Below are 11754 nucleotides of genomic sequence, written 5' to 3' on the forward strand. Positions count from 1 at the left end.
GCATATCAGGCCGACGCAAAACCTCGGGTGTCGGGTTTGCCCAATCCAGCCCACTGGGGGGGGGTGCACACTACTTGGCGCTATGCGGGGAAGGGCCCTGTCCGTATAGGGCCCAGATCTGGAGATCAGAGGTTGGGGGAGCAAATGAGAAGCGGGGGCTTGTTTATTGTCATTGCTTACAACCGACTCCATACCAAGCCCAGCTTAGCAGCAACGAATGCTTCACCAATGCCCGTTCGCGGATGTACTTTCCTTTCCCGCATGAACCGGACGCACAGTGTGCGTAGGACCCTGTGGTGCGTGTGTGTGCAAAAGGCCTATCTAGATCCAACCTAATGCCCGGTGATTTCTCCGCATTGGGGGCCACCAATGATAGCGCGCCAACTGAGATTACTGTACGCCCACACTTGCTTGCATCTTGGTGAGAGTTGGGAAATCTGCAAGCCCGCCATTCCCCATGTAACAGGTGTTCCGAGACATATGGAGACGGGCTAGAGAGGGTGGGCTCGCCTCCCGCGCCGCTCTCCTCGATGAAGGCTCTCCCATGCCACATCTTGCCGTCTTTGGGGGCCATGCTGCGCAGTTCGCGAGGTACGCCGCCCTCTTAGCCTCCTCCATGGCCCTTCGTGTCGCCCTTCAAGGCTGGGTCTGGAACGGTTCCAGGCGGCCAGCTAGGGCTGAAGGGTAGGGTCGTGTTTCGAGACTCCTGCAATATGTTAGGTGATACAGACTTGTCAGCCGCTAGCTTCCCGTAGGACACCACATGCCCTGCACTGTGCGATGCAGACCCCGCAGACCCTTGCTTGCGGTTGGGCGTGCCGTGCATGTTGGCGTTGATCCTGCGGAGGGGGGCTTCGCCTTGGGGTCGCATATGAATAGAGGGCAACATCCCCCTCGAGAGGATACTGATCTTCTGAGACACTATCCATCTTCTGTTTAACCAGCCTGCCTTTGCGACTGCATTCCCTTTTCCTGCTGCCGGCTCAGTAAACCCAACCAGCATCTTCTATTTCCCGCACATTCCAAGCCATCAAAATGGGTATCCACACCAAGAGCGCAGATGACATCGAGGAGGTCGATATCATTGTCGCCGGAGGTAAGATTTGATTCCTTTCGCTCTCCCGTTCTTTCGACGATGAAGGCCAGTAAGCTAATGAATATCGAACCATAGGCGGTACCGCCGGCTGTGTCGTGGCCGCCCGGCTGGCCGAGGCGGACCCGAGCCTGTCGATCCTCGTCATCGAGGGCGGGCGCAACAACCACAACGACCCGACCGTCGTGAACCCGGCGCCCTTCCTGACGCACCTGCAGCCGAGCCACAAGTCGGCCCTGTTCTACAAAGGCAAGAAGGCCCCGCAGCTGGCCGACCGCGAGCCCATCGTCCCGTCCGGCGGCATCCTGGGCGGCGGTTCGTCCATCAACTTCATGATGTACACGCGCGCGCAGCGGCCCGACTTCGACGCCTGGAACACGCCCGGCTGGTCGGCCGACGAGATTCTGCCGTACATGAAGAAGGTGAGCAACATTTGCATTCCTGCATTCGGGGAAAATGAGCATAGAGACTGATACCAATGGCGCGCGCAGCTGGAGACCTACCACGGCAAGGGCGACAAGGCCGTCCACGGCTACGACGGCCCCGTCCAGGTGACGGACGGCGGCCACCGCGGCACCGACTCGGAAGCCGACCTGATCAAGGCGGCCGCCAGTGTCGGCATCCGCGAGATCGAGGACCTGCAGGACCTCGACTCCAACGACGGCTGCTGCAAGTGGCTGCGCACCGTGTCCAAGGAGGGCAAGCGCCAGGACGCCGCCCACGTCTACCTGCACCCCAAGCTGGCCGACCCGGCCCGGTACCCCAACCTGCACGTCGTGGTGGAGGCGCAGGTGGCGCGCGTGCTCTTCGACGAGAACAAGCGGGCCAGCGGCGTCGAGTACCGCGCCAACCCCCACTTCCAGGCCAGCATCGCCCTGTCCGCGGCGCCCGTCAAGACGGTCCGGGCCCGCAAGATGGTCATCGTGTCCTGCGGCGCCATGGGCACCCCGTCGGTGCTGGAGCGCTCCGGCCTCGGCAACCCCGAGGTGCTGAAGAAGGCGGGCGTCGACCTGGTCGCCGACGTGCCGGGCGTGGGCGAGGAGTACCAGGACCACCAGCTGCTGCTGTACCCGTACCGGACCGGCCTGCGGCCCGACGAGACCATCGACGCCCTGCTCAGCGGCCGCGCCGACTTCGCCGCCATGCTGGAGAAGAAGGACAAGACGCTCGGCTGGAACACGGTCGACTGGGCCGCCAAGATCCGCCCCACGGAAGCCGAGGTGACGGCGCTGGGCCCCGAGTTCCGCCGGTCCTGGGACGCCGACTTCAAGGACGCGCCCGCCCGGCCCCTCATGCTCATGGCGGCCGTCATGTGCTTCCTGGGCGACCCGGCCTCGGTGCCCGAGGGCCAGTACGTCACCACGGGCACGTACACGGCCTACCCTTACTCGCGCGGCCAGATCCACATCACGAGCCCCGACCTCGACGACCCGGCCGAGTTCGACGTCGGCTTCTTTACGGACGCCGACGACATCGACGTCAAGAAGCAGATCTGGGCCTACAAGAAGCAGCGCGAGCTCATGCGCCGCACCCAGATGTACCGCGGCGAGCTGGCCGCGGGCCACCCCAAGTTCCCCGCGGGCTCCAAGGCGGCCTGCGTCGAGACCGAGGCGCCCATTGCATCCGCTGTGGACGTCAAGGATATCGAGTACACGGCCGAGGACGACGCGGCCATTGTGCAGTTCCTGCGCGAGAACGTCAACACGACCTGGCACTCGCTCGGCACCTGCAAGATGGCGCCCCGCGAGGAAGGGGGTGTGGTGAACAAGCACCTCAGCGTCTACGGTGTCGAGGGACTGAAGCTGGCCGATCTGAGTATCGTGCCCGAGAACGTCGGCGCCAACACCAACAACACGGCGCTCACCGTTGGCGAGAAGGCGGCGGATATCTTCATCAAGGAGCTCGGGCTCGCGGGGGCGAACCTGGAGGGCGGCATGAAGGCTTGCGTAGTGTAGTGTGGCGTGATTTGCAATTTAGCGTGTCAGTTCTTCGAAAGCATGTAATGATATACCACCATCTCATTCATTCAGTCCATCATAAGGCGATGTGATGCCGTGTAATGTCCTAACATTCAAAGACCCAGGATAGCAACGTCGGGAATGGCCTCACTTGCCCCTTGCATAATCGAGATTGATGGTGGCAGAGTGGCCAATGATAGCCCATCTGACTGTGTGAAGCCTGAGGTAGAACAGCAGGCTGGATACTCTGTTGTCGGGTTCATCATTTTCCATTGGTAGCAGTCCATCGTTGTGCCACAGGAACGCCCAAGTACCTCAAGCTCATGTTAAGCGACGCTTTTGAGTGAGGAGCCAACCGTCGCCAATGTTGATCCCACAATCAGGGATATAGTGTGGTCGATCAGTACCCAGGGCGCACAAGGCTTGTCAGGTTGGGAGGTATGACTGACTCTCGAGTCTGCCGAATCGCCGCTTTGGAAGTCCTCTGAAAGTTGGCAACATAACTTTGTGTGCCCTGTCAGAGACTGTTCCAAGATAATGCATCTGCCATGATTGCCCGAATGCTGCCTGTCGTCATGCGTAACCATCCGCCGACCGGGAAATCGTCAGACGAGAGGTTCCCATACACAGACAGGGTCCATGTCTTTGGCAAGGAATAGAAGTGGACTGATGCAGAGATATGGAGAAGACCCTGGATTCGCACGAAAAGTCGCGTTTAGCGCGTCGCACTTTCATATGGGCAGCTTGAAAGGCGCCAACCCCTTGGATAGGCGGTCTGGCTGCGAACGGAGCCGTCGCATGGAGTTGGGCTGCTCTGCCTCTGCATCAAAACGGGTGGACGGAGATATTTTCCCAACACGAACTTGCAGGCATGCGACACTGGTGGGTTTGCGCCAAGCACGGAGGACCTGCATGAAGAACTCTGAAGTCGCTGGCAAACGAGTTTGAATGAAGGAGAAGTAGCAACAACGTGTTGGGTTTATATCTGTTTTGAAGTCGAGAAAAGGTTTCGACTATCTCATTCGATTGCATGCCAAACGTCACCCAAAAGCCCGAGATTTAAGAATAAGGTCTCGGCCGGGCGCCGCGGCCTGCACATGGCCGCCGGGAACAAGTGCTGAAGTCAAATCGGGAGATTCCAGCGCCAGGAACTAAGGAACTGGCCGCGCCCTGTCTTGGCGGGGACACCCTCAACTTTGAAAAACTTCCACCAACGACACCACCAAGTCCACCGTCCAATTGGGCACTTGGGTCTCACAAAGGACAACGCAGTTGGCGAATGATCAATCAGTCTACGAACGAAAGGACAGTCAGCCAACCACTTGGATTGATTGGAGACAAGACAGGGGTTCTCGGTCAGAAAAACGTGGCTTGCTGAAAAGCGCCCAAGACAAAAGCTGCTGCAGCAAGACAGCGCTGCCAGCTTGCCAGCCCCCGCCATTTTCCATTTGCCTGGGCTGACAACACCAGAGCACACCAAAGCACACCAAGACCTCAGTAGAACGGTGAGCGGATGCTGACCACCTACAAAATTCATACCCGATGACCCGCAGACCTAGGACTCTGTCGCGACCTTAGGTTTTCTTTTCCTGCATTTGCCTATATAAGTTAAGGGAGTTGTATCCTTCTACTTGCCATACGTATTGTATTTCTCTTGTTTTGTTCCTGGGAAACTCGTCAATCTCGAGATCCATTTTGGTTGTTGTCTTACACACACCTGCAAGCACTTGTTGGTCGTCCGAAGTAACCTCAGTTCCAAAAGTCCAAGGTTGATCCCCCCGGAACGTTGTACGCCAGGCAGCTTTAGGCAGTTCCGAGCGCTGATCAGCGACGTCATTAGCTCACCCGTTGCCCTGCAATCGCGGCAGCTTGGAGGGGAGACGAACTATTTCCTGGTCCAATTGGCAAGGAATACCAGCCACCACCATTAGGAAGACTTGTCGATTTTCGTCGATTGCGCTGTCGTCGCGCGCCCAAAGATCAGACTGATCAATTGATCTAGGCTGATATTCTTATTACCCTTCGTTTTATATTAAAAACAGGGAACCACCCTTGCTTTGCCAAGCTGCGACTCTACACCTTCTCTTTGGATTTCTCTTAAGACGCACACAGGGTCCCAATCCCGTCTGAAGTCCTCCTTCTTGTTCACCCAGCCCTCTCACTTCTCGTTTCCCCATCGCCGGTTGTGAGCGACGAGCCTGGTCCATCTACGTCCAATTGCTTTCTTGGTAAAGCGCACAGCGTTATACAGGACAACCAATCCGCCTTCGTGCCACCAATACCAACAAGTTTCTGTGCGATTCCAAACAAAATCTGCCCAAGATGATGTTCGCCGTCTTCTTTACGTTCTGGCGGTTCATGCAGATTGTCACTTTGGTGAGTTGCCCCTCCGTCCGTGCTCTCTCTCGTGAGCTTCACGATGCGACGCGATTCGCTGCGTCGCTTCGCACAGTTCACATGAAGGCCTAATACTAACACTCTTCGCTCACCTTAGATCCCGACAATGGGCATGCTGGCCTACTTTGTCCACGGATATGTGACGGTGAATGCTCTTACGCCCGACTACATCCTGATCCTGTTCATCGTGTCGGTGCTGGCGCTGGCCTGGGCCATCTTCACGCTGTTCAGCTACCACCGCTCCTCGACCAATGCGCTCTTCGTGTCGCTGATCGACCTCGGGTTCGTGGGCGCCTTCATCGCGGCGGTCTACTACCTGGCCTGGATCGCCAAGGCCGACTGCACGCACATTACTCGCGGCTCCTCGTACGACGTCAGCTTCGGCATCTTCGGCTCGGCCAACGTCAACGGCGTGCACAGCACGACGGACAAGACGTGCGCCATGCTCAAGGCCTGCTGGGCGTTCGGCATCATGAACTGCATCTTCTTCTTCTTCACCGCCGTCCTCGCCTGGTTCCACCGCGGCGACAGCCACCACCACTCTTCTAGGGGCGGCAAGAAGACGTACGTCACCCGCGAGACGCACTACCACCGCCACGGCCACCGACACAGCCGGAGCCCCCACAGCCGCCGCACCAGCTCCCACTCGCACCGCCGCGTCTACGTCTAAGCTCTACGCCTAAGCGACCAGAGACGCACACGCACACGCACCTCGCACCTCGCACCTCGCACCTCGCACTTTAATGTTTATTTGAGAGATGAAAGAAAACAAAACAAAGAAAAGAATAAGATATGTACATTGGCGTTGGGATATGTTTGGGCTTCTAGTCTCGAAGCGGAGAGACTGGAAAGGGATTACTGGATATGGAACGGAAACAACACATTGAAGAACATAAATCACTACGCTTGCATGTAGATGATGATGAGACGAGATTACGATTGATGGATATATATAGCATTTCTCTTCAAGGGACATGTGGTTTCTCTAGATGTGTCATGAGAGATGCGCTGCGTTGACGACCATGAACATTGATTGCACTTAGCTTGGAATTGAAATCGGTAAACCGCACTGTCGCTTTCACATCCCTGGAGTGACTTGCGTATGTGTGAATGCGCCGATATATCGCATGCAGGGCGTCGTTGTCATGTTTACCAATGAAGGTCACTTGAACAGGAGAAGAAGCTATGTGGGAGTGAGTGTGCTCAATTGACTAAACAGCTACTGAGAGTCTCTTGTACCCAAACTGAACAAAAACAAAAGGAATGCCTGCGGGCGCAACTCAACGTAAACAAAACAAATAAACAAATCCCGCGCAGGCTACCTTGTAACCCGAAAACCAATAACTGCCGGCCTACCTTGAACACCGTTTCCTTACCTACCATGACGCGGACTTACCTTGCCGCCCCAAACCCGGACCCGAACCCGTTTCCCAAAACGCCATTTGCTAAGAGCACATCCTTGACGCGACTAAACGGGGGCTATCTTATTAGATAACTTCTACCGTCGGTGCTGATCATGGACGTAATGCTCTTATGAAGAACAACAAGAAGAAGAAGAAGAACAAGAAATGGCCTTGAGCCCGCGCGACAGCGTGCTCTTGACCTTGCGGACCCGGCGGCTGAAGCGCTCGCGGCGGGTGGCAGGAGGAGGAGGGGCGGATGTCTCCGGCCTCGACAGGACGACGAGGGCCGGGGTGGCGACAGCCATGGTGACCTGCACGGCTTCGTGGGTCTCCAGCACCATGGGACTGGGAGGAGGGCTCGGGCTTGGAGGCAGAAGAGAGGTGTCGATCATCATCGCGGCTACCTCTTCCTCTGCCGCGACCTCGATCGATACCCGCGGGGTAGTGGGGACGACGGTCAGGGATCCGAGCCAGCGGGACAGGGTGTCTAGCTGCTCATCCTCAGGCTCCTCCTCTTCGAGCACCACCTCAGGCTGCTGAGGCCGCTGCTCCTCTGCATGGTCGTCGACGTGGTGCACCAGTCCGAGCATCTCGAGCTCCTGGCCCAGCGCTGCGAAGATGGCGTCCACGGACTCCATGTAAGTAGGCGGGGCTTTGGCGGGCAGGGACTCACCGTAGGCCGGCAGCTGCCGCGGCTCATAGAGGGGCAGAGGCTCTTCCTCATCCTCCTCATACAAGGACTCGTCGCTGTCGTCGTCACTCGACAGGGACGGCGGGGACGGCGGGTAGAAGTCGCCCGTCTCCTCCATGGCGTCGAGCTCCGCATCCGTGTACACGCGCAGCGTACTTGGGAGGGCGACATCCGCGCTGCGGCTGCCGAAGCTGTTGACCTCCTGCATGTACTCGACGAAGGCGTCGACGTCCTCCCACCAGTCAGGGTGGTCGAAGATCTCGTCCGCCTCGTCCTCGGTGATGACGTACCCATACTCGGCGTATGCATACTCGATCATCAGCTCGCGTCGATAGTCGTCCGGCGACTTCCACTCCTGCTGGTGGTTGGCGGCGGCGGCTTCTTGACCCAGGGTGGGGCCCAAGGGTAAGTGTGGGGAGGATAGAACGGCGGCGGCCATGATTGGTCGAAACGTTCGATGGCTTACCGTTCTTTTCTTTCGTGATGGGGATGATGGGGTCTTCTCGATCGTGGTGGATCCTTTTTGCTGAGTTGTTTCGCAGAGTATCCAGAAGGAAGAAGGGGGGGTTGGCTTTCGAGGGGGGTTTCTTTTACGAATGGAAGGGGAAAGAAGCAATGGGGACTCGGCCGGGGGGTTCCCTTTTAAACTCGAACCCTCGGCTCATTGTTTCTCTTTCAACCATTTTGCTCTGTTACTCAGAGCCTGGCGCCCCAGGTTCTCAGTATCAGTTGCAGCACAATCGTATTGTTTCCTCGAAAAAACAGACGGGCTGGGCCGCCGTCAACCTCATTGTTCGTCCTCAGTCGACCGACCTCCTTCTTTCACCGCGCCGGACTTCCTTGATTGGATGGAAAGATGGAGTTCGCTCCTCACCACCTGCCCGCCAATTACTTTGGCAGTGGTGGTGACGATGCCTTTGTCGACTATGATGGCGGTGATGAAGCGGGGCTCTCTTTGTTGAAGAGCCCCGGCGACCTGATGCTGCCTTTGTACGATGTCTTGGCCCTCAAACAAGGCGGCCCTTACGGCTACGGCCACGCGGGCAAAGAAAACGAACCATTGCCTTTGTTCGAGCCGTTGCTGTTAAAACAGCGCCATGGCAGGCACTCTACCCTGGCCCGGACTGTTTCGCTGTCGCGACTGAGAAACCACCAGGTGAGTTTGATATCTACACAGAAACAGCTTAAAAGTACACAATCACGAACCATTTGCCTTCAACAGCAATCCCGGAAGATGATCCCGAGCCGGCCCTCGTCCTCTTCCTCCTCAGCCTCCACCGCCTCGGTCGCCTTCAGCACCTGCAAGAGCCCCAGCCCGCGGACCCCCCTCAGCGTCAAGAACAGCAGCAACATCAGCCTCGGCAAGGGCAAGTCTACCCCGGTCCGAAGCCTGCCGACCCCCTCGAAGACGCTCAACCGCAAAAACAGCGGTTCCCTGCGATCGTCCCCACTCAGCAGCAGCAGCAGCGGCCGACGCCTGCGACCAGCTACTCGGGCCGATCCGGCGAGGCCCAAGCCGTCCAAGACGCTGCCCCGCGAGGTCGAGGAGGAGCTGCGGGTGCTGGCGTTCGACATGGGCGACGGCGCCTTCAACGGGGCCGCCACCCTCATCGTCGGCAACCCCGACACCAACTGCCACGCCGTCTTCTGGGCCAAGCCGGACCGGACCGAGTTCGTCTTCCACCACGGCCGCCTCAAGGACAAGGCCAACGACCCCCACAAGTCCTACTCGGGCTCCTCCAACAAGTCCTTCTCCTCGTCGGTCTCTTCGTCGTCGCACAGCAACAGTATGATGAGCGACCACACCGCCGACAGCGACAAGTGCTGCGGCTGCATGGTCCGCGGCGAGCCCGAGACCTCGACCTTCGACATCCCGCCCCGGCTCGACGAGTACCGCCTCGAGCTCATCCTCGGCATCGGCAAGAGCGGCATCAAGATGGAGCCCAAGCTGGCCGCCATGGTGGTCATGAAGCTCTTCCTGGGCATGGAGGTGCCCGAGGTGCTGCGCATGTATTAGGCGCAGTAAAGAGTATATTCTACTTCTTCACGATGACATGACGACGCATCCTAGGGCAAGAACAACAAAACAACACAAAACCCCCCAAAAACAGTAGGTAGTTTTCAATGGATCCCTCGTCTCCCCATGAATCCCCTCAAACAAGGGGTGGGTAAGACTGTGCTCCAAAGTTCATCGTTCGGTAAAGGCAAAGTAATCAGTGAGGTTGAGGTTAGTTGTAGACGCATGTCTTTCGCTACGTGACAAGTCTTCGTAAGGGGCCGGCCTATGTGCTCTTCTTATGGCAAGCGTTGAATAGAAAAGCCGTTCCAATGGAATCTCACTCCTCGTGAAGATGTCCTACTACAACACGAACCTAAACTTCTTGTCAACAGAGACGCTTTTCTTGACCTGCATTCTGTCAAGGGTGAGGGTCGGATATTCTAAGGGGCCATGGGATCTCTGTCTGGCTCATGCTAGTGCCCCTTGATCCCACGCTACTCGTTTCGCCAACTTCAGATAAGAGGAATTACATCTGGAATAAATCCTACTGGGTTCTGTACTCTGGACTTCCTCTTTTTTTTTTTTTTTTTTCTTTTTCTTTCTTTGGCAGGCATCCCCTCTTTGAGTATGTACGTTCAGTCGAATAGTTTCTTACACCACACGCCAAGGAATGCAGTTTCTGCCCCTGAAAGCAGGGGGCCTGAAAATACAGGTGATGCCCAGTTTCAAAGCCTCAGGCTGCCAATGCACATGCCTTAACTTGAAGTTTCAGCATCCGCCCTTTGGGGTTGGATGAGCCGTAGCGACATGATACAGAAAAGGCAAGCGATGGGTGAGATCTTTTTTAATGGGGGTTTCGTAGGTCACTTCTTCGAACCCTGAAAGGGGGCCCTAGAGTGAGCCTTTCGCCGTTTGTTTTGTTAGTTATTGCCTCTTTCTTTCTTGGATCCATTCAAGCCTTCCTGTGAACGAACAAAAGACATCCGCACTAGCCGATTCAAGAGATATGGCTCTTCCTGGCCTCCACCTTCACATCTCTCAAAATAGCTTCCGGGCGAGCTCTAGGGAGACACTTGTTGGTGGTATCTCATTTGCAGGGCAGTCAATCGGACCGATATACTGATGTCCAAAGGAAACCGGTGTAAGCCCTCGGATAGTCTTTGCAGGTGACGTCAAGCCGGGCATGTCCGAGAAAGGCAAATGGAAACTTTGCAGTAGTTACAGAGCACCGTTCTGAAGGCCGTGGCTGTGTGCAGCTTTGTACGTACGCTGACCGCCATCATTGCTGTCGGAACTTTGTCAGCCGGGACCTGTCCGGATGGGACGCAGTCATATGGGACTCATTTGACCGAACTTGAACTTGGGGGAAACTCCGCCGAATTGGCAATTGATTGCACTCTAAGTGCCCGTGACCTTTGTAATCTCGGTACTTCATAAGCCGTTTCTGGCGTGAGTCCATAGGTCGCTAAAGGTCGCTAACAATATTGTTTGCTTGCCGTTGGTGATATTGTTGTGGGAAAGAGCATCGCCACCCCACGCGGGTAACATGCTTACAAATGGGGCGCTCGCATGTTTGGGGGTTTCATGTGTATGCACGCACTATATCTATCTCGCTTGCTCTCTGCATTCGATTACCTGCTTACCAGCATGCTGACGCGAGATGAAGAAGGGGTAAGTTTGGGGGCGGATGGCTCGAACCCATGATCTGCATATGCAGCATGGGCGAATGCTATGTTTGCTACTTTCGGGCGGTGTTCCGGTAACAACCCACCACGCCGTCAGAGAAATATGGCAGTTTATTGCGAACATGTCATCACCATATCAGCATTGCCCCTTTTCATTTCGGCCGAGTCTAAATCTTAGCTGCAGACCCTGCTTGGAGTCCAACCTGGTGCATCTAATGAAGGCACTGCCACTTGTATCAGGTTGCGGTAGCAACTGCAATATGCCTGTAATTCTCTACAACGTGTTGACCCCAAGAGCTTTTTCAACGGTATGCTGTTTGCTCTGGGGGCTAAGCAGATCGTTCATGTGGAACAGCGGGGAAGGGAAAGGAGAAAGGTTAACGTCACATGCATGCATATGTACATCTGCTATATGCGTCACCATCGGGATCTGTTTGGGCTATGTATCGACTAGTACTACTACGCGTAGTAAGCCGTGTGGTAAGCTAGGGGTCCAAGAATGGCACGTCGGTTCCAAAGTGTCGGGTC

At 56.4% G+C, this 11754-nt stretch overlaps 4 protein-coding genes across 4 annotated transcripts; 3 read left to right on the forward strand and 1 right to left on the reverse strand.

Moving 5' to 3' along the window:
• Positions 1-1035: 1035 nt before the first annotated feature.
• PG985_011575 (uncharacterized protein) lies at positions 1036-3048 on the forward strand (the record flags this gene model as incomplete). Its single annotated transcript, XM_066831342.1, has 3 exons — positions 1036-1096; positions 1172-1515; positions 1585-3048. 3 exons carry the CDS (start codon positions 1036-1038, stop codon positions 3046-3048), a joined length of 1869 nt encoding a protein of 622 aa, XP_066679392.1.
• A 2325-nt stretch (positions 3049-5373) lies between these two features.
• PG985_011576 (uncharacterized protein) lies at positions 5374-6118 on the forward strand (the record flags this gene model as incomplete). Its single annotated transcript, XM_066831343.1, has 2 exons — positions 5374-5427; positions 5546-6118. 2 exons carry the CDS (start codon positions 5374-5376, stop codon positions 6116-6118), a joined length of 627 nt encoding a protein of 208 aa, XP_066679393.1.
• Positions 6119-6979: 861 nt separating this feature from the next.
• PG985_011577 (uncharacterized protein) lies at positions 6980-7981 on the reverse strand (the record flags this gene model as incomplete). The annotated part of the gene is made up of 1 exon (XM_066831344.1): positions 6980-7981. One exon carries the CDS (start codon positions 7979-7981, stop codon positions 6980-6982), a length of 1002 nt encoding a protein of 333 aa, XP_066679394.1.
• A 417-nt stretch (positions 7982-8398) lies between these two features.
• On the forward strand, positions 8399-9559 carry PG985_011578 (uncharacterized protein; the record flags this gene model as incomplete). Its single annotated transcript, XM_066831345.1, has 2 exons — positions 8399-8698; positions 8765-9559. 2 exons carry the CDS (start codon positions 8399-8401, stop codon positions 9557-9559), a joined length of 1095 nt encoding a protein of 364 aa, XP_066679395.1.
• Between the last annotated feature and the right edge of the window lie 2195 nt (positions 9560-11754).

This window comes from Apiospora marii (assembly GCF_038362585.1).
Source record: "Apiospora marii strain CBS 49790 chromosome Unknown utg000009l_segment0_segment0, whole genome shotgun sequence".
Taxonomy (NCBI): Eukaryota; Fungi; Ascomycota; class Sordariomycetes; order Amphisphaeriales; family Apiosporaceae; genus Apiospora; species Apiospora marii.